Source organism: Phyllopteryx taeniolatus, chromosome 22 (genome assembly GCF_024500385.1).
Source record: "Phyllopteryx taeniolatus isolate TA_2022b chromosome 22, UOR_Ptae_1.2, whole genome shotgun sequence".
Classification (NCBI taxonomy): domain Eukaryota; kingdom Metazoa; phylum Chordata; class Actinopteri; order Syngnathiformes; family Syngnathidae; genus Phyllopteryx; species Phyllopteryx taeniolatus.
In genome coordinates this window covers 3,108,078-3,130,073 of record NC_084523.1, presented here as the reverse complement: position 1 = coordinate 3,130,073, position 21,996 = coordinate 3,108,078, and the positions used below count along the sequence as shown (strand labels likewise).

General features: G+C 42.2%; 1 protein-coding gene across 6 annotated transcripts in view; it reads left to right on the top strand.

The window, feature by feature from the left end:
- Nucleotides 1-21,996, top strand: part of LOC133471995 (copine-8) — a 50,074-nt gene that overhangs the window by 10,849 nt on the left and 17,229 nt on the right. For 4 of the 6 annotated variants that reach the window (XR_009786518.1, XR_009786519.1, XM_061762215.1 and 1 more), the window contains 13 exons: nucleotides 2,499-2,539; nucleotides 3,246-3,292; nucleotides 4,462-4,565; nucleotides 6,667-6,706; nucleotides 8,709-8,785; nucleotides 12,348-12,411; nucleotides 12,524-12,627; nucleotides 12,878-12,982; nucleotides 15,060-15,101; nucleotides 15,699-15,774; nucleotides 16,586-16,639; nucleotides 16,757-16,818; nucleotides 21,709-21,755. Coding sequence is in view for 3 of the 6 variants with exons in the window: in XM_061762215.1 (XP_061618199.1) it covers nucleotides 2,499-2,539; nucleotides 3,246-3,292; nucleotides 4,462-4,565; nucleotides 6,667-6,706; nucleotides 8,709-8,785; nucleotides 12,348-12,411; nucleotides 12,524-12,627; nucleotides 12,878-12,982; nucleotides 15,060-15,101; nucleotides 15,699-15,774; nucleotides 16,586-16,639; nucleotides 16,757-16,818; nucleotides 21,709-21,755 (863 nt within the window). In the remaining 3 variants the exon portion in view is untranslated. Of the gene's footprint in view, nucleotides 1-2,498; nucleotides 2,540-3,245; nucleotides 3,293-4,461; nucleotides 4,566-6,666; nucleotides 6,707-8,708; nucleotides 8,786-12,347; nucleotides 12,412-12,523; nucleotides 12,628-12,877; nucleotides 12,983-15,059; nucleotides 15,102-15,698; nucleotides 15,775-16,585; nucleotides 16,640-16,756; nucleotides 16,819-17,503; nucleotides 18,052-18,195; nucleotides 20,635-21,708; nucleotides 21,756-21,996 lie in introns of those variants that run through there. The other 2 variants (XM_061762217.1, XM_061762218.1) reach the window with 2 other exon arrangements.

Below are 21,996 nucleotides of genomic sequence, written 5' to 3'. Positions count from 1 at the left end.
GGGTGGTAAAAGGAGAACGGGCTGATGGATCATAGCGGAAAAGGTGAAATACCTCAGCACTCGCCGAAGCACATACATCGACCGCCGTTCGGATTGGTCATGGCGCCTCATTAGGCTGTCAGTAAGTTGCTATGGGAACTGTCCAGCTGTGATCATGTGGCTCCGCAAAGAGTTGTATCTCAAGTCTCCAGTCTTATGTGCATGGAGGTTCAGTTGTTTTGGAGATGTAAAATGAACTGGCTTTTGGAACCCTTTGATGAGTAGTTAATGTTCTACCTTAGGGAATGTTGTCGTATTTAAAATCGGACACTCTTTCAAAACGATTAGATATAATACCGATGGACATAACTTAATTGTTTTGCAGTGGTTTCTGCGGAGTTTTAGCACTTTACATTCTTATCATTTTTACCTTACCTTTTTCTTCTCAACAGAGATTTTGTTGCGTAAAAAGTAAGTAATGCAGGCGTAAATCCGCAATTGTAATAAGAATAAGGATATTTTGCTTGTAAAAAATTGACTTGTTAACTGATAAGACTTTATTCATAGCCATAATTTCTGGAGCAAATAAATGTAATCTGCATATCTATTGCTCGGTACTAAATTATATTTGTTTTTTGCTAATTTCATGTACAATTAATCATCAAAGGGCGTCGCGCTGCACTTCGTGTGGAGTTTTGCTCTATGTTTGGTGACTGTATAAGTGAGTGCTTGAAAAGGGCAAGGGCATGTAGTCAGGCAGAATATTTTAAAATCTGACATTTTAACATGATTGTAAAGTGGGCTGGTGTTTGTTGACAAAGGAAAAATGTGATAGACTGCTGTAGAACAATATGAAACATTGAATCCCAAAAGCTCATGTTTTTCTCAATGTCACCCACAGTAAACAATTAGTCTATAGTATATCTTAACAATGCCACATTGTGTGTGTGTGTGGCATGTGCCAGGCAAAAAAATAATAATTAAAAAAAATAATAAATCCTGGAACTATTTGAGTTGGGCGGCAGCTTTTATCCCTGCAGACCTGTCTGAATCAGATGGTAGCTTTTAGTCCCCCCCCAACTGGGAATAAAAAAACAGGAAAGGAACGAGGGGGGGAACAGAGTGAGGGAACTATGAATCATTCACGTTATCCTCTGAGGTGGAAATCCTGAAAACGTGTCTTACGCGCGCACACACACACACACTGACAGGGGGAGCCCATTTGGAGTGCCACCATGTCTGATGTGCTTTGAGCAGCAGCCACGCCGTGTACACCGTGGAGCCTTAAATATGCTCTCCAGGGGAAAATGCGTATTTTAACTCCTCTCTCAACTTTACCCCCGACTTGTGTGGGAAACCGACGCCAAATCTTAATCGGGTTGGCTGTGTTTCCAACAACATCATTCCAGTACAAAAGGCTGGCACCGATGAATTGTAGTGAACAACGATGGAGGACACCGAGCGTTCAATGTTCTTTCGTATTGGCATAAGGCGATTTATTACAGGAAATCATTTGCATTGTTTGAAAAGAGGGTGGTGGTTTCCAGTCAATTGTCTGTGTCTGGCTCCACCCTTGGTGCATGATGAGCACCCAAAAAGGGCTGCCACACAGATTTCATTGTCATTACCCTGTTGACAATCAACGGATCCAAGCTGTATTAGTATTACGTAAAATCATGGTGTCAGCATATTTGTCCCACGGCAAGAGTTTCTTTCAACGCAAAGGGCTTGTGGACATTCTTGGACGTTAAACTTAACACTCAGGTCATGGCCCCCTTAAACACAGGTGCCGTTGTTCGGACTCTGTCACCGCTCTGATACGATGTCAGAAGCTGGCAAATTCACAGATCGGCTTCAGCCCTGCTATCCTTACACACAGAACAGCTCAGATGGCCATTGTGAAAGCAGCTTTTGTCAATGAGCCTTGACGGATACAACACAGTGAAGGGCTGAAATATCTGTATCAGTTAGCTCGAGATATCAGTTGTCATCAAAGCCTTTTTCCACACTGCATTGATTTAACCTTATTGACACGCGTGACCCCACTCGACTGCGTGCTTGAGTTTTTTGTTTTTTTTCCCCCTTCTCTCGCTCATGAAGTACCATCGCTATCGTTCATCTCGTTATTCTCGAATTAGAATGAATGATTGCAGCTCATATGCCACATTTATACCAGTCAGTTAATTTTACCGAGCTGTCTGACTTCCTCATCTTTGTAATTTCAGTTTCGAGGTCTTACGCATGGCATTTGAGTTAGTGTATTTTTTTCGGGCGTCATTTTCATCCGTTGAACAGTGCCAAATCTCCGGCAAGTGCAAACAAGCTCATTTATTTCCCAATAGTGCGGTCCGCAAAGAATTTCTCGCACCTCCGATTGGAGTTTCACAGGGGTGGTGTAAACAGAGAGTTATGGTAATGGTGCATGATGAGCAGAATGCATAAATAGTCCATGTGTTAAAATCCGCTCTGTGGCACAAGCCAACAATAACTGAATTGTGCATCTGATTTCATCTTCACAGAAACCTGCTGGACAGAGACACCTTCTCCAAATCAGACCCAAGTAAGACTTATGTTTTGTGCAGCGATGTGACCATGTGAAAGGGGCGAAAGGCAATTTAGTGGTGGATGGAATGCATAAAACATCACACAATCGGTACAAAGCATGTCAGCACGTTCGCAGCAACAGGGGAGAGGGATGACAAGGTGACGACGCTGACAGTGATCTTGCACGGGGGACGAGGTTGACAATGATTAACATAATGGTGGCGAGTGGGAGGACCGTACATCAAGGCACAATCTTAGGAGTAACACAGCCTGGTGGGAAAAGAGCAACTAGAAATCAAAAGATGATTTTTGCTCTGTTACTCGCTGCACCTTTGCAATAAAGAGCAGTGATCAAAAAGGAGAACCGAAATGTTTCTCATCCAATTCATCCGTTTCCTCAATTACATTTGTTTTGGCACAAATATATTCCTGCATTAATACACATTCATCTGAAATGACATCAAAGAGGGAGCACTATTATTTTACCTTTTTAGATAATTACATGCAGGAAATTGCATAATGCCCTGAAACTATGTTGTTCCCCGTCTGAAGAGGAGAATTATGTACATGCGTGATTGCGGCTTTGTGTATAAATGTACACTATTAGGCTTTGATGTCTTTTTAGTGATGGTGCGGGAATCGTATTCTTAAAGATCTGTAGCTTGTCAACACTCATTGAATCTTTGATGATGATGATGATATGTGACTTGTGTGTTTTTCAGTTTGCGTCCTCTACACACAAGGGATGGGCAACAAAGAGTGGAGAGAGGTGAGTGTTTAGCTTGCATTATGTGCATTTATGCAGAGGGCCACATGCTCTAAAATAATTGCAGCTGAGTTGGAGCTGTTTACAAAAATTGGTTTGTTTTTACCTTACTTCCCTGACTGACATGACGAAATCCACCTGTGTAAGTGGACAGGTAACACGAAAACAGCCAAACTGTACTGTCCATCCAAAATAGTTTTCACCGCCATTCTTTCCAAATGATTCTAATAAGAATAATGATTTTCCTACCCGTCGCCGTCAAAATACTCCAGGGATCATGAATCATAGGATACTTTAGACACTCGATTTCTCGTCTTGCTGAAATTGGAAAACAATGATCAACATTTTTTGATACATGTTACAGAGCAAACTGAATCATAATCAATTTAATAATCTGAAACAAAAATAATAATTATCTGCAGCCTTAGTATGAATAACCTGTTATTGACCCTGAAGCATCCTCATGTGTATATATCAAGCTAGGAGCTCTTCGCATTCATAAGTACCCAAGAAGTAACTCTCAATTTAAAAAAGGTTGGTGAGTTCATCATTCCGTCTCATGTGATATTGCCTAATCGGTCAGTAAACAGTAATCAGAAACAAAAAGATCTTGCACTTTTGTCAAATGTATTTTTCTCCGATTAGACTAATCGATTCTAAAAATATTCGATAGCGTTATAAAACAATTCGCGCCCACTCCCTCTCCAGGCTAAATTCTCAACTGTTGATGCGATAAAAGAGAAATAAAAACACTGTTTTATTACAGCACAATATGTGAGCCACGTCCGTGCGCATGTGGCTAGTATTCAAATTCCTAAATGGAAATGAGGGGGGGTAAATCTCTCAGCGCAATCATTTGCGCGCATTCATCGCTCTGAGTAGTCCCGTCGCCTGCACGCATTGTTAATCGGCTACGTTAAATGCCAAACCAGAACCTGCCTGACCCTCATTGACATGATCTGTCAGCTGCTCTGCATTCATTACGTTAACGTTTCATATAATAGTCTCACCAGCCACTTTCCTCCTGAGTGGAAATTCTGCAAGTGATTACTTATGCACATGAGTCACTGCCACGCTCATTAAAGGCCTGTTAAAACACTTATCTTTCGTATATTATTATTTACGTGACAAGAAGCAGCAAGATTTGGGCACCTGTTTTGTTTGATTTCCAGTTTGGGAGAACCGAGGTGATCGACAACACACTTAATCCAGACTTTGTACGGAAATTCATTTTGGACTACTTCTTTGAAGAGCGACAGAATCTTCGATTTGACTTGTAAGTAAGGACAATATTGTATGTGTGTGTGTTTTCTCTAAGATGCCCCCAATTCTATGGCTGCCACTTTAATCAAGTCTCAAAGCTTTAGAACTGGAATTCATTTTTTTTTTTCTCCCAGGTAGGGGCTCAGAAAAAAAATCGTCTGTCAAGAAGATTGATTTTTCTTTTAGCAGACATCCACATTGCGCAGCACAGTCGTATTTATTCCGTGTCCTCAGGTTCTCTCTATCGCTGATGTCGGCATCAAGTCTGCCACTGTGTATGAACAGAGACAAAGCTCCATTGTTTCACCTTTTCATGTGAGCTTCTTTGCATCAGTCATTCGTTGCTATCTGTGAGACAGTTGGACTTCAGACAAATGAATTCAGCAAACTTTTCCCGCAGATGATCCTTCTCCCCCTCTCCTGTTACACTCCTCATTGAATTAGGATAGCATTTCGCCAGGTTCATTTTATTAGACAGACTAATTATATTCTAATCTATGAGCCAAGGAGCCACGCAGATAAACCCACTGGGATTTGTAAGTTATACTTTGCTCAAGAGTTTATTGAAAATCTGCCTCATAGGTATTTGCCTGCTCAGTTAGTGTGGAAAGCGTAACCTCACCGGTCGAGATAATTAGTATTTTCTGTGGCAAATGACCCTTATTTGTCGCATCCATCTTTTCGATTACGAGGATCGATCCGATAGCTCTCCGATGTGCCTTTGGCCGCCCACTCGCCTGCCCATCATCCACAATTCCACATTACCTGTGATAATAGTGGAGAGGAGCAGTTTGCATCAAATCTTCTGTTCGGGTACTATTAATAGGAACAATATTTTCTCCCTTCTTTCTTTGATGCGATTCAGGTAGCGACATGGAACCGAATATAACTAGCGTGGACATGTGTCCCAGGGGCTCTATTACTCTTTTTGAGAAGGCTCGTGTTTGTATACATAACTGTACTTACAGTACATCTGCTTATGTCGGCTGTCACACTTGGTTGCTCGTGGCCCCGTGGGAAGACCTTTTTTATGCGTGTAAAGTATTCCCACATACCCATCTGTCATGTTTGTGGCTATATGCACAGTGTAACAAGGGTAACCATAACAACCAGGGTTCTAAGCATGGTGAGCGTGATATAAAAGTAGACGGGGAGAAGCGTGTGAATCATAGCCTTGAACATACGTCTCGTTCACGTTTATGTATTTAACTAGAATTTTTAAAAATTATGAAAGACGGGTAAATTGCATAAGTTTTTGTCAGCCCGACAATCGTATGTATGTTGTATTTGTAATTTTACCGGAAATGTTTCATGTAAATGTGCCTTTTACATGATGGACATTATCAACATTTTGCATTTTGGTGTTTTTATTATACATGCCTCTCAATTTAACTCACTTTGCGACTATAATGATACATTGGTCAAATCCTGCTTCATTATCTTGAGAGCAGTCTGAGGTAGAAACATTGAGCCCTGCTTAGTGTCCCAAAATCCTAACTACAGTACACATAACAATCACCATCCTGAATGTTCCTGTAAATTGACCCTCATTTTTGCCGTCTCAAAATATGACCCAGCAAATGGCAATCCACTTTTAACGATGGCTGACCCGCAGCTGTGAAATGATCTGCGATTGTCGCGTGAATGGCCCGTTCAATTGTCTCCAATTTTTTTTTTTTTTCGAGTGGCCTCTGCAGTTTTCGCATGGGGGGGCTATTTCCGAGCAAATTTTCTCTTGACGGGTATTGTGCGAGGCAGCGTGCCGGCAGAATTAAGGGGTATGAAGTGTGAAAATGACTCGAATGATCGGCTCGTCAGCCCAACAGACATTCAAGCAGCTGTAAAACTCTTGCACATGCACAGAACATAGATACCCTCACGATCGTAAGTGTGACCTCCAATTAGTCCATTTAGTGTCAGTTTAGCGGGGGTGCGGGGGGTGCCTGTGACGCCGTGAAGTGCATCCCCGCCGCTTCTGGTGCGATTGCTGGTGACAAGCTGCTTGACCCAGTTATCCGTCCGTAACCCCCTGGTGTGCTCCCAGTTGAGCGCTTGTCACCCCCTCCAGTCACATTCTAATTCACTGAATCACTCGCGCTCTCTCCTCTGCATAGGTACGACGTCGACTCCAAGAGTGCCAACCTGTCAAAACACGTGAGTACCCCAACTTGTCCTGAGTGTGTTTATCATATGCTCTAGCGACACTCTTTAAACAGCTCTTGGTTGTTTTGGACTTAAATAAACAAAAACACGAGGAAAGAAGATATTATTGGAACAATTTGTTGCCTGTGTTAGGAGGATAAATGTTGAAAATCTCGATCTACCTGAGGCCCGTCGCGCACCTAACGACGCGGCAAAAATCGGCTGAACTGTCGCGCAGTGTGTGGGGTTCAATTTAATTGCCGCAGAACGGCATTGCAATGTCCGTGATGTAACAGCCAATCAAAAATGCACATGAACTTTCATAAAACAAAACAAAACAAAAATCCCAGGTTTTAAGCATAAGTGAGACCCATCCGGCCGGCAGCCTGTGCCAAGCTCGACCAATACAGTAGTATATACATATGCAGTGAAACCGTTTTTGTGATTGAGCCTTTCCAAAAGGTCGTACTAAAAACAAATTGTACAAAAACCCAAGCAATATTTCCCATAGGAAATGATCTATAGCCAATTGATACATTCCAGACTCCCAAATTTATGAACAAAAAAACATTTTAGAGAGAATAACTCTAAAGCTTGTGCCAATATTCAGGAGAAATATCCACATGGGGAAATAGTTGGCCAGTCAACTAGTAACCTTTTTTTTAACCTGCTGATAAGAATGCCAGAGGAGTGTCTGTCATTTGACAGTGAACATTTGACTCATTACAAATGGACTGTTTTCTTATACAACAGACCACAACTTCCACCAAAAGTTATCATCGTAATTACAACTTTTCCATCATTTTAAGGTTACATATCTAATATGGTGATCGAATACTCTGCCCTCATTAATGGCATTTTATTGTTATTATTATTTGGCGCGTCTTTTCCCTACTGTCTTTCCTTTTACGAACTGCAACCACATTTGAACCTAATTTGCAGTGATAGATCTTGTAATACTTTCCGCAATACAGGGGTAATGATAGAAAATCTAATTCCAAGCCATCATTTCTTTCCCAGTGCGGCTTTCTGTCACATTTATATCTGTTTTGTCTCTTTCCTCTATTCATGTCTTTATATTTCTCCTTTTCCTATTTCACTCCTTCAATCTGTCTTCCCACCTCTCCCCACGCCATCGCATCATCTCGAAATCAATAATCCCATACAAGAAGAGACAGGCACAATGGCTCAGAGGAGGCGCTGTACTAGCCAAGCAGCCTCCTTAGATGATGTTGGTCTCAAAGAGGGGGGGGGGGGGGCACAGAACCAAAGAGCCAATCCATTAGAGGCATTTTAACATGAAAGGTGTAGGCAGCAGGCACACCTGGGAGCCGGGTGAGAACGACTGGGAAATATGGGGTGAAACGTAGCGCGCGCAGTCGCATCCAGAGCCCACCAGTTGCGCTCTGTACCGAAAAGGTGACGAGATGCAAATCGATTTGAAAATTAAAACAACATTTTGTCAGCAAGCCCATGCTTTTTCATCATTCGCATCAGCTTCTGTATACACTGAGTGAAAAACCATGAGTCATTGAAAGTGTTTATAACTGCCTATATTGATAGTGTAAAACTGATAGGGACTGGCAAAAATCTGCTAATAACGGACGCCCATTACAGTTGCATTGGAAAATATGAACTGTCGAACGAACATGAAATGTCCTCCTCTCACTGGTTCTAAATTAATTTACGCTGATAACATGTATGGCGTACGTGTATTTCCTGCATTTGGTCTACACGTCGTCCTCCTAAATTTCTGTCTCTTTCAATGCAAAGTCTCATTATGTGCACTGTGAAAATGGAATTTAATTTAGCTGGAAAGTGGCAGGGGAGCCGAGTAGGGCAGCTGACCCAATCTTCCTGCCAATATTATCTCCCATTGGGGAATGTAAAGGGGTCGCTGAAACGGTTTGGGTCTGTCTGGCTGCAACTTTTTTCATTTCTTTCATGCGTTTTAGCTCTGAATATTGAGCAAATTCGTTTTCAAATTGCTTCTCCTCTGTCATTAACTCTACAGGACTTTCTGGGGCAGGCCTACTGTACTCTGGGCGAAGCGGTCGGGTCTTTGGGCAGCCGCTTAGAAAAGCCTCTTGGGTGAGTCGAACTCAGATGTGCTTCAATAACAGTCTAACGCATACTGATTAACGGGGCCCACTGCACAATCCGATGCTCTCAGGCCACATGAGCTTTAGTTGGCTTTTAATCCATGAATTTTGTGTTAAGAGCTTCAATATAACAATCCGGGTTCACCGACCGTTGCCCACGCCACATTGAAGATGTTTTAATGGCGCGCATCTACTTTTCTATCTTGGAAATAAATCTGTGGTTTATCGCGATCGTTTTTATTATTATTTTTATTTTTTTTACAGTATACTCACTTACTGTAAAACCCACGCGTGAGCTGTGACACATGGTGTGTCGTTAAGTCTTTTTTTAGTGGGCTTGCACACTTATCATCCACGCGTATTCTCACGTCCAGACTTGTGACGCAGCCACCGCGTGGAAGCCGGGAATGAGTGTGCAAAGACCAGAGAGATGTAATTCATTGACAGCTGCAGCAGCTTGTGATAGAATATCTGATTTTGACCGGCGGGGCCTTTTGATAAAGAATAAACATTGTGAAGAAGAATAATTTGTGTGATTATTTAAGTTACTCAAGTGTTTATTTTAAGGATGCTTGTGTGATTGCAAAGAATAAACACCCATTAGCAGTGGGTGCTTGCTGTTATCTTGCAGCTACAATGTTTCGTAGTTTTTTTTTTTTTTAAATAAACATAAGCATAGTGCAGACCAGAAGTCAGCAATTAATGTATTTTAATTAACTTTGAAGGATTAAAAGTAACTTGAGAGGGAACAAGCAAAATAAATAAGAAGCAGTGAAGCAAGCAAAATGAAACTCCTACGTATTTCTGTTCACATTTGTGTTGTAAAAGCCATTGCGGTCCCCTAAAACATTTGAACCAATTCCCAGGCAACATTGTCAGCTGTAATGCCGAAATGACATCGTCATTTGCAACCACGAAGCCTTTGACTATGCTGCATGATATAAAGGCAAATGTAAATGTATTATAGACGTGTTACAAAATAATCAAAAATGTGTTTGTTTTGCTGTGGTTTCGCTCACGAGGACATCTTCATGTACTTTTATCAACCATTTTAATTCCCACTTGGCTTCCTTCCAGGCTTTTAAATCCAGTTTATTGTTCATTTCCAGCCGTGACGAGCGCTCAGATGTAAAAGGTGTTGGGGCTGGCATCCCTTCAGTGAACGTTGTCAAGACCCGGCAACCCGTGTTGACGCATGTGTCCTTTTATTCGGCACGCACGCGATGAATTAAGTCACACAGGTGGCTTGCAGACTCGATACAGTATGCTGTACGTGTTTTTTTTAATGCCTCATTTGATTTGAGGGAAGCATGACAAGCAATGTCAACGTCTATTAATTATAATTCTGCGTGTTTTTTTCCTGTGTGTGTGTGTTAGGCCTTACCATGCACACACCTGCTGCACAGTACATCAGCGGCAATTTTAACCATTTTAATGAACGCTAATTACGGCTAATTTAATTGTTCAGTCAATCTCATGTTTGATCCGCTGTGTGTGTGTGTGCGCGCGCATGTGAGGTGACAATTGTAACGTAACCACCAGCAGCATGACACATTTCTGGCAATTGTCAAGTGTTTCCAATGCGAAATGTCAAAACTTCAAAAAGTTATTTACCGTTCAGTGCTTGGATGTGATGGTTTCACGCAGGCATATGCGTCAGTTGAGTGCTCTGAATGTGAAGCTAATAGATATCCCGAGGGCTCCTTTTTGACGCTTCATGTCTGATAAGCGCCAATGTGTCACCCTGACTCAGTTGGGTGAAATTTGAATGGGAGCACTCGTGTTTTTGTGAATGCCTCTTGAGACACTGGCCCGGAAATTGGCATTTTCACCACCAATAACATTTCCACTCGGTATACCGTGCTTATGCTCTTGTCTCTTCATCCTTCAGTGAGGCAGTCGGATTATTTTCCCACCTCTCTTTTTCCTCTTTATTTTCCCCTCACACACTCGCTATTATAAAGAGTTAAGAAGAGTTCTAAGCGGATCAGAACACACAAAAAATGTGATTGTAAGCCTCTGTATGGGAGGACCAAACACTTTAAAGTTTCAAGCAGATTGATACATGTTCCCATTCACTGATTACAAGATAGATGTGTGTGAGTGTACAATATACTGTATAGACATCGGAGTCCCGGTTTGTGCTCGTGCAGCCCAGAACAGACCCAGACTTAATTACCTATCTCTGGCCAGACCCTGATTGCAAATCCATGTCTCTTGATTAGAGGATTCACAGCTTTTCTCTCCCTCTCGCCTGCGCACGCATTCAGAAAGTATTCTTAGGAGAGCTTTTCCGTGTCACGTATAAACTAAAAGAGAGAGGGGAAAAAAAATGCTTTCCACATTTTGAAGCACACGTCGTCTTCTCGGCGAATGCTTAAAAAAAAAAAAAAAAAAAAAAAAAACCCGACAAAAAACACGCGAGTTGCTGCATTTGGAACCTTCAGTGGCAAAGTACAGTGAACCCTAGCTATGTCACGATTCATCATTCACCCTCCCGCCCCTATTTAAATTGCTTTTTTTTTTCTTTTTTTTTTTAAACAGTATACATCCTTAATGTATTCTAGCTTCGCATGTGGTAAATCAGGAACATTTTCCTTTTGCTGAAATCAAAACACAAAGCAGTGGTCTTTGACCCCAATTCTAGGCTGTCTAAACGACTGCCTGAGTCTGTCTTTGTCAGGTGGTTCTTGCAAAGTGGAGCTCATCAGATGCCGGGCCTCTTTTGTCAGATTGCCAGACCTCTTTAAAGCGTTATGTTGAGTTGCATTGCCGTGTTTTTTTGTTCCCTCGCCTCTTTCGGCCTAGTTTTTTCACATAGTTTTTAAGAAAAGCTTTTTTTTTTGATAGCGCTTGTGTGTTGGATTTATTAGAATGTACTGCATTTGTACAGTTATGTGCTGTTAATGAAAATTCCCCTTCAAGGCGATGTTTACACCAGCCTACGGCCACACATACGCACGCACGCACGCACGCATCACCTCTTTCCACCTTTGCTGGAGCCGCAGCCAAGTGAAACGCAATCCATGCGCAACATCTGCACTTTTCCACATGGTTATTCTGCCTTTCAACCGCCTCACTCTGCCCTCCCATTTACTGGCCACTGTAACCGCAAACAGCACGCCTCGCAACAGAGCGCCTCGCAACAGAGCGCCTTTTGTAACTTGTAATGGGAGGCACACTGAAATGTTGACTATGAATACTTCTCTGTTCAGTGTAAAATGGTTTCCTTTCACATTTTTTAAGTGACTCATCTTTTGGCCTTCGCTTGTCGAAAATATTTGAATTTAACCTCCATTTGGTTTTCATCATCTTTATTTTTATAACATGGAGTGAATTTGTTCAAAATGAGATCCTGTCTCAGTGGATAATGCCTGAATATGAGGAAGGTGAATGGTAGAGTTTTTATTAAATGTGTTGTTTGGCCTTGGTGAAGATCTGCTCTTTACTGCATGCTTTTGTACTACGCAGGAATGATGGAGGGCAAGTGTTAGAGACGGCAATACGCTCAAGAGCTTTTTTTTTTTTTTAATAAATGTGTTTGTTTACAGGGGCATTTCCGGCAAGAAATGCGGCACTATTATTGTGAAAGCCGAGGAGCTGAACAACTGCAGGGTGAGGGAACTGACTGATGATTGAATATAAAATAAGCTCCTTGGTTAATTTTCTGTAATTGAATTAATTTGCTTGCTAGGAAGTCATGCCATGTCCTGGTTATGTTCACTAGGAGTCTGTTATGATGCAGTTTTGTGGGAACAAGTTGGACAAGAAGGATTTTTTCGGCAAGTCTGACCCCTTCCTGGTCTTCTACAGGAGCAATGAGGACGGCACGTGAGTTGCTCTTCACTTTGGGCTTTCCTTTAATCTTTCTCCGCATCCAGAGGAAATTGGTTTTATTGATTTTTCTTTCCCTCCGGATCAAAAGAAGGTCTTTTTAAGCGTGTTGGGGGTGATGTTTGCGCACGACATGGGCAACGATGTGTTTGAGTGTATCCGGAAGCAGGGGGCTAGGCGGCGTTTGCGGTTGTGTTAGCAGAACTTAGCACCCCACTAATCTTTTGTTCCCTAACTCTCTCTGCAGGTTCACCATCTGCCACAAAACAGAAGTGGTGAAAAACACGTTGAACCCAGTGTGGCAGGCTTTTAAAATCCCTGTTCGGGCTCTTTGCAATGGGGACTATGACAGGTACGCCCATATTCTCCTGGCTATAAAATATAATATAAGGCCATGTCAGGAAACATCTTGTCTTTTTCTCATTCCGACAACAAAACAATTGTTCGGCAATGAGGCGTACAATATGCATATAATACACAGAAGCCTCAAGCAGAATATTAACACTAATATTTGCATACGATATTTCAATGCCAGTAGCAACTATTGGAAAAATCCACATTGGCAAATGTCAATTTGTCAAATGGCATTATTTATTCAACTCAAGCTGATAACAGATGATATTTACAACATGAAAATGCTCATATTTTACTCATGAATTTACCCGCAGTTTTTAACCTCTACTCTTTCTTCTCTGGAGTACGATTCTTTAAAAAATGTCATCCACGTAGGGACCTCTGTAGTGCAAAAGTAGGTAAGTTAGAGAAAGACCCTTTAGGCAAATAATCATGTAATGTTATTTAAAAGTGGTCAAGCTTTTAGATAATGCACTAGTGTCACTAACAAGAACAGCCACAAATCTCCAATGTCAACTGAAACAGTATGTTTTCTGAGGAATATAAGGAACAGATGATCAATCGGAACGGAGTGGAGAGTTACTGTCCATGGTGCTGATATGGGGAGTGGACTATTTAACATACTTCTTAAAAAGATTTAAGCATCATTTTCTCTTTATAAGCGCTGCAAAGGAAATTTTCCTTTAAAAGATATGAAAAATGTGTCTCCCCTTTATTTTTTTTTTCTCAACCTGACAGTAGTCTGTCTGCACACAACGGCGCTTCAGTTCAGCGCAGTTGTTGGCACAATGGGATTATTTGGACAGTGGAATCCAGCTCGGCCTTATCAATGGGTTATTCTGTGCACAAATGCACAGTGTGCACTCGCTCCCCACGCATCGGCTCTGTGTTGAGTCTGTGATAGGAGATAAGAGCTAGCCTAAGCTCCGAAACCGCTAAACCTGGGTTTCGTGTCAAGCAGATGCTTTTTTTACCATTACTACACAGAGTTTACGATAATTCCCTCGAGGCAACCCTCCCAATAATTGTTCCCCAAAAACAACAGTGCCGTATTTCAGGCGTTCTGTAACCAAAATGTAGTATGGGATGGATAGAAATGTATATATTTAGAGAGCAGCCGTAAAATATTGTACCTCACTTGCTAAAAAGCTATCAAATAATGAGCAAAACCTGGTCCGTTGGTGTGAATTGTGATGCTGGTGTTGCAGCAAGCCACCACTCGCCAATCCCTAGAGGCAAGTCTCATCTGTGTGCCGGCTTATGAGGAGCTTGCTCCTTAACTTTATTACCTCCTTCCCCGTAACGATGCGCATCCGCCGAGCTCCGAGGGCCATTAAGCGCTGCTTTGGGTTTCGACTCCTTGCCTTTATTGAAAGACGGGCAGGATGGAAAAGTACACTTCGGCTTTGGGTGTTTTTAAATGAGATGCAATTTGTCCCGAGAAAGCCGCGTTGTAGTGCGGTTACAGTAAAAACAAAGTCATGCCTCATTAGAAATGCCCCCGTTTTCCCTTAATAAAGATCCTCGTGCCCTCTTAGTCTTTCTTTCCCCCTTGTTTGTTTCTATTACTCGCCTGCAAGAGATGACACTTTAATTTGAAATATTGGGAGATAACCACGGTAATGCAGGATATCTGCCTCAGGCAGGCTATTCTTCCGATGTACAGTATATCCTCGTAAGCCACGGCGGCACACAGAAACAGATGAATTTCGATATGAGGCGAGAGTATGACGGGAGGCATATGCAGCTGTTTCGGGATGGAGATAAGCTGCAGAATGGATCCGCGGCAACACAAACAAAAGAAATTAGCATTTTTCCTATCAAATTGAGTCACATGAGACATGATGCTACATCTTTCTCATTTTAATGAGGGTTACAACACAGACAAATAGACAGCTTTGTCTTTTGGCAGGGTTTAATGATGTTGCCTTTTGCAACAAAGCACTGGCAGCGCCTCCAGCACTGCGGAAAACGAATTTCATCAGGACGAACATAAAAGTGTCTTTCTAGAATAGAAAAAAAAAAAACCTCGTTTAGTTTTGAACCAAACCCTCATTATCTTCTTCTTTTAACAGAACTATCAAGGTCGAGGTGTACGACTGGGACAGAGATGGCAGGTAAATCTTGCGCCGCACTGGTAATACGTGTGTTTGCCTGTTAGAAGGATTGCTTCGAAAGTACATCGTGAAGTTGCATGAATATTTAATTGCAGATAAGTTTCGGGTGTCGGGATAGGTGATTACAATTTGGGGAGGTGTCCAAGAATTATTGGAGAATTGTAAGCTGTATTTGCCCAACAACATATCAACAATTCCAGTTGAATACAATTTGCAGTTTCGATTTAACCCACTGTATAGTAACATTTACTTATACTTAACCAAAGGCTGTGTTTAGAAAACCTCTTGAGTCTGGCTGACGGACATTGCTGCAGCTTAACAAGGAGTTGTTCCTTTTATTATTTAAACGCCTCTATTCAGCACCACCATTTATCTTTTTAGCGGGAGCACAGTGAAGTTTCAGTAGAACTGTTTGTGCTTAACAAATTTTTTTTTTTTTTTTTTTTTTTTTTTTTTTAAGCTTTATAAAAACTTTCTTTGTCTACTTCCATTTAAAAAGTAGTCGTCTGACAGTGTCCATTGTAAATGTTGCATGTGTTTTGTTCGAGTGAGTGGCCAGACACTGTCTCTCCACATTATTCTCATTGTTCCCTGCAGTCATGACTTTATTGGAGAGTTCAGCACCAGCTACAGAGAATTATCCAGAGGGCAGAGTCAATTCAATGTCTATGAGGTGAGTGCGTAGCCATTCTAATGTTGCTGCTTTTGCTAATTAAGCAAGTCCTTTCTCCAGCTGGAATACAAAATGAAAAGTGAGACCAATGAAACGAGAGAGAGCACTAACTAAAGCCAACGGCTCGTTAAGATTGGGTGGGAAATCTGGGAAACTATATGAAGGAACGTGGACTCTCCCGCTCGGGATTCAGACATATGCACATGTGGCACATGCTGACAGTTGTGACGCACCACTGGCTGGTCTTCTCCAAGGAAGAAGCCGCCTTTTTGTGATTTGCTGAGGAGGACACACAGAGACTGACATTCTTTTAGCAGATGTTTGACTTTCAGATAGGCACAGGCGCTAAGGCGTGCATGATGAATCTCTCACTTTCAAAGTTATTTTTGAGCTTTTTTTCCCTCTTGAAATATGCAGTTTGAGACTCACTGCCTCCGTGTCTCTGTGTTGAAGCCACACTTTTCTCATTGCCCCTCACCTCCAGTTGTTCCTGTGCGTGAGACTCAATGTGAAGCAAGGAGAAAGGCATAAATCATCACCTTTCCACGTTCTTTCCCCGAGGCCCTCTCTCCTCCCTTGAACCTTGCCATCATATTTATCAGACCGTAAAACTCAGGTTGTTGGAATCAAAGTTGTTTTTCTCTGGTTGACGCTCAGGTTTTAAGGAGGTCAGTTGTGCAGGTGTTCCTGCATGGATGTTACAGGTTTTGAATATGTATTGCAAATGTATACAGATGTTGCAGTTGGTATTAAATAAGTGGGGGGGGGGGGAATGATGCTAAAACTACAATGCATGATTTTTCTTTTTCAGGTGATAAATCCAAAGAAGAAAGGGAAAAAGAAAAAATATCTAAACTCTGGAACGGTAAGCTGCAACACCCTCCAAATTTGGATACATATTTTGTATATACTGTAGTGTGTCGTGGGTATTTTCCATCAGTTTAGCACTGACACGACTACCCTTTCCTTTTTTCTCTCGAAGGTAACATTGCTGTCCTTCCTCGTGGACATTGAAGTCACCTTCCTGGACTACATTAAGGGAGGGTAGGTGAAAGACCACATGTTGATTTGAGACACGCTGTGATCTGGTTGGGGTTGTATCGCTTGATTCAGCGGTGACACGTTGGATGTCCCTATCCCTGTCTTACGGTGGCCGACAGAGCTCGACCAAATGCACGAGTGAGAGCGCCATCGCAAAAAGCGGAAGCGCGTTTGCAAATAGCCTGAAAGACAAATACAAATAGTCACATAGAAGTCACTGGCAGCGGTGCGACTATATTAATGACATGGATTCATTGACAACGGACCGCCTGAAAGGTTGAAGATGGCCAAGTATTGACCAGGTGGGTGATATTTACATATATCTGCATGCAACTGCAGGGTAATGTCGGGTTCAAGCTCGTGTAACAGCATGATTTCACATTCACTTGTAAAGTTACATACAGTACACACTGCTGCTCTGCTCTTTTCAAACATTTATTTCGGTACACTTCTTATTTAACGTTTATGTGCGGTATATTTGAGATAAATCAGCGCAGTGTCAATTCACACTTGGGCTTCCTATTTTACTGTGTGTTAATGTTGGTCATGATGGTTTGTACTCGGACTGTTTTTTTTTTTTGTCTTTTCTCTTGGTTTCTTTTAATCCTTCTCCGGTGATGGTTGTAAATGACAGCGAACGTACAATGTGCATGAAAGATAAGTCATTGTGGATGCTTTTGTGTAACAGGAGCAATTCCCAGGATTTTCAAGCTCCAGCAAGACCTGATCCACTTTGACATTCTCATGGCAATAGTGGAAGTGCTTCAGCATTAAAATGCCTTTGAAGAATTGCTCATACAATGTGGTCGAAGGTGGACGTCCGTCCTTAAAGCTGAAATATGGCGGAATGCATTCATTGGTATATGTCTGTAATGTCGTAGCTACCAAGCACAGAAAGGAGACAGTGACACCACGGGATTTATTTGTATATTTTTTTTATTTTATTGCTTGTTTGTTTTTTGGAAATGACAATGAGCTTTGTAGCTGCAATGTGGTCCTCATCAGTCTTCAATATGCTGTACGTAGTGATATTCTGTACATTTGACATTTACATTTAACTCAGGACACTGCTTCAATCTTTTTGGACTCCTACTGACTGTTTGACCAACTTCTGTTCTATTATTTTTCAAATATATCACAGCTATTTAATATGAAATTGGTCTTCTGTGATGCGTATGACCGATGAACTGATGTTTATTCACACATTTTGATTGCTTGAATGTTTGGGGTTGAACACAGATGAAATAATAAATAATACATATGATATATATATATATATATATATATATATATATATATATTATTATTATTTTTTTTTTAGTGTCTTCAAGTGTTGTTTGTCAACCTTTTCCACAAATGCTAATGCATTGAGCTCTGTCTTCCACCGTCCTGTCTGGTCAATAACCACGTCATGACGCGCCATCTGCAGTATGCCAAATATAATTATCCCTCAGATGAATAGTCTACATTTATTATTTTTGCGAGAGACAGACAGAATGACCCAGCCAAAGTCAAGCGCACAGAACGCAGACTCTGCTGAAGTGTTTGTGGTTCCCTCGTGTGCACTCTTGCATTGTGTTTGGACATTCGCTCACGTGACCTTGTGCACATGTTCCTGTTGTACACACGGGCGTGACCATGCGCAGCCGGGCATTGTGGGGACTGCTTCCTTTCTGTGGCCTTCCTTCATGAGGGGCGAGGAGAATGTCAAGGGCAAAGAGGCGCAACTTTAGTGTGTGATATATATATATATATATATACACACATTTTTTAAAAAAGTTTAGTTACTACAAATAATGTCTTGTTGAGCTATGTATTCCAGCGACATACGTTTAGTGAGAGGCGGAACTGTTAAATGGTCTTCCACGAGATGCCAGAAGGTTCATATATTAACGTGTATCCACCTATTGCCATTTATACAACAGAGAAAGTAAATTGAGATGCGATCATTTTCAGTTCAGTATGGAGGGTGTCCCAAAAGTCACTATACACTTCCTTTTTCCGTTTAAGGTATCAGCTTAGGTTTTGCCGTTTTTGTAATAATCTGGCTAACATGGCTCACCGAACTGCTAGAGCAGGCGTTTGAGTTCCAGTGCAGCCCTCCACATAGACTTTCCCTGGCTTTGCACAAAAGCCTGCTGTCGAAGTATGAAACTTCCTGCCAGGCGGCAGTTTTTCCCAATGTCAATTGGTGAGCCTTGGACAAGGGAATGATAGACTTACTGTCAAATGCTGATGGCCTCGTGTCTGTCCAAATGAAAGCAATATATTTTGTTAAAAAGTAACTTTTGGGACACCATGTACTGTATACATTTCTTGTGACAGTTTTGTCTAGTGCTGTGAGATTCTTTTTTTTTTTACATGTAAAATATGTGCCTGGGCTCAAGAAAGGTTGGGAAACGCTGCAGTGTAGGAAATATACCGTAACTAGGAGTTCCATCACTTTGGTCTACATACTGTACCATCAAATCTTGACTTGTCTTCTCCCCTAGTTTACTGTTGCTTTCCTTCAATTGAGGTTCGCAAAAGAGATCAATATGGTATTGAATCCCGTGGCAGGGACGGACTGAGTGAATGTCACCGAGCAAGTCGCTGTTCATGTATTGTTCTCGCACCACGCGTGCGCCCCTTCGCCGTGTGTCCTCTTAACTCCGAATGGCGAAATGTGGTCCGCTCACGTCGGTACAAACGAGATTGCATTTTTCCCAGTCCGTCTTCGCGTGTATCTGCCCAATAAAGTGCCAAGTGGTGTATCGCTGTTTTGAGACCTAAATGGACCGTAATGGTCCAGTTGCACTCGCGGGCACATAATGGGCAGACTTGTTCACACAAACATGCCCACGCTTGCATACACAAATACTGTGAAATCACTCAAGCCATGCCCTGAAATCCCCAGTGTGCGTCTATTTTAACATTCCCTTCTGTCTCCTCATAGTGGTGCCTCCTCTCATCTTTCTTCCCCACTGCTCTCTTCTCCTCTGATTGGCAGCTCTTTGCAGCGCTTCAACCCAATCAGCTAATTGCTCATTTGGACCTAATTAGGAGCATGATCGGCTGACTGCATTAGCATAAATGACTGATTTGGGAAGGCTCCATCTCAATCCGGAGCATCGCCGCGCTCATTCTTTTCATGGCGCCCGATAAAGCGTGAGAACCACCCATGATTTTCCAACAAAGAAGCCTCTATTCACAAGGTCTTGGATGAAAATGAACAGTTGTTGGCCATATCTTTCATTTGGAGTTGTGCCTTTGATGGCTGCTCTGTCACTCATAGTGGCAGATATTGTCTCGCCTTATTTTGCCTGCTGAATTGAGTATTGAAACCAGAATAGAAGCAGGAGGAAACCGTGCCTGTATTGAACACATTGTGAGAAGATGTCATTTGTACGAGGAGCAGACATCCAGAGGCAGAACAAAGATTTGTGTGTGTGTGTGTGTGTGGGGGGTGTATATCACAATTTGAAAAGCCACTCAGATGCAAGCTGTCAAGTGAAATGAAATTTTTCCTGCTGCTGCTGTCAAACTTCTCAATGTATACACGACATCTTCATCCTCCTTTGGCTGCTTGTCCACTTTCCAAGCAGCAACATCTGTTTGCATATTACCAGGACGCAACCTGTGCTGGCTGTTTTTAGGCCACTCTGTGCACTCATGCTGACACAGGCACTCCAATATAAGAGCAAAGTGGACTCCCTCTGAACTTTTGAAAAGCCTTTCTCCTTTAGGTTATTAAGGTAAACACTTGAGGACCGCCTATTGTGACGAACCAAGACTCGACTTGTGAGCCGTAATTAAAGACAACATCGCTTCGCAGCCAAGGTAAATGCTCCTTATTAGAAGTGAGGTTAGACGGATGAAACCGGGCACTTTTGCTGACTGCTGTTGCCGAGCAACCGCAATCAGGCCTGCCCTTACAGGAGCGCCGCAGGTGTTCTGAGCATGCGAAACCCTTCATTCTTTCCTTGAGTGAAATGTTGCCTATTTATGAAAGAAAGCCAGAAATCTCGGATCTTACCTCCCAGATCTTTTTCTCCCCTTTTGGTCTGAACATGTGCCTTTGCTCTGATCCCCTCTGCAGATTTGGGGTTGTCTGTCTCTTACAAGTTCTGTACATATAATAACAGGCAGTATTTATTTATTCCATGCCAGTGGGCAACATTGATCCACTTGTTGTCTTCTCATTAGGCATATGACATCAGCTTGTTTTGTCCAAAATGTCACACAAAGACGTCAAACAAAATTCCCATATATAAGCATCTCTGGGTCATGTGGTGTACAGTATTTCATTTGATTTTTGATTTTTTCCCCCCCCCCCCCATGATTCTGAACTGCTCCAGATGATAAATACAAATGCACAATATTACGTCTTTGTAAAGTAGTGATAAGTCCCCACTGAAGGCCCATGTACCAAATGCAATGCCTGCTACTGAAGTGGTAACATAAGAGAACAGCCCAGTTTTCTCCCTGTTGCTCTCCATCTCTCCTTCCCCCTCCAGACCGATAAGTGTCCAGTCACAACGACTGATAGCTTGTAGAGCTTCCACTTCTTATGGCCCGCTGAAGGTGACAAATGGGATGAAGCTGCCGGCTGTTGCCAACCCCGGGATGACACGAGCGGTGTGTTTGAGTGGGCTGGGGGTTGGCGTTGAGGCTCGCTGTGAAAGAAGCGGTGACAGGCCGACCACATCATGTCCTTGCAGGTTTACGGGTTGAAACAATGCGCGCATGTATTTATGAGCTCTTATTAACGGCTAAAGCTGCAGGAGGGACCTCTGTTTGTGCTCTCGGTCTAATTGTACCAGCGGTTCGAGCCATTTGTTTGCGTGGTGAATGAAAAGTGGGATGGCGACTATTGTTAATTAATGAACCCTATCCCTGCTCTTCTCTTCCAAGGACGCAGATTAACTTCACAGTGGCCATTGACTTCACTGCTTCCAATGGTGAGTCTTTTGCTAAACCCGCATTTGGAGGACCTGCATGAGGACTGATTTGTTCAAATATATGCTGTATGTGATTTTTATTTTTATTTTTTTCTCCTTTTGGACTCTTCTGGTTTGTTCAAGACATTTCAGCGGTGTTTAAGAATCCGTCTATGTCAAACTAGAAAGGTCCGCTCTCGAAATAGGAGGCGGGATGCACACAGCAGTGACATAAATAGGGACAAGTCCACACTTAAATATT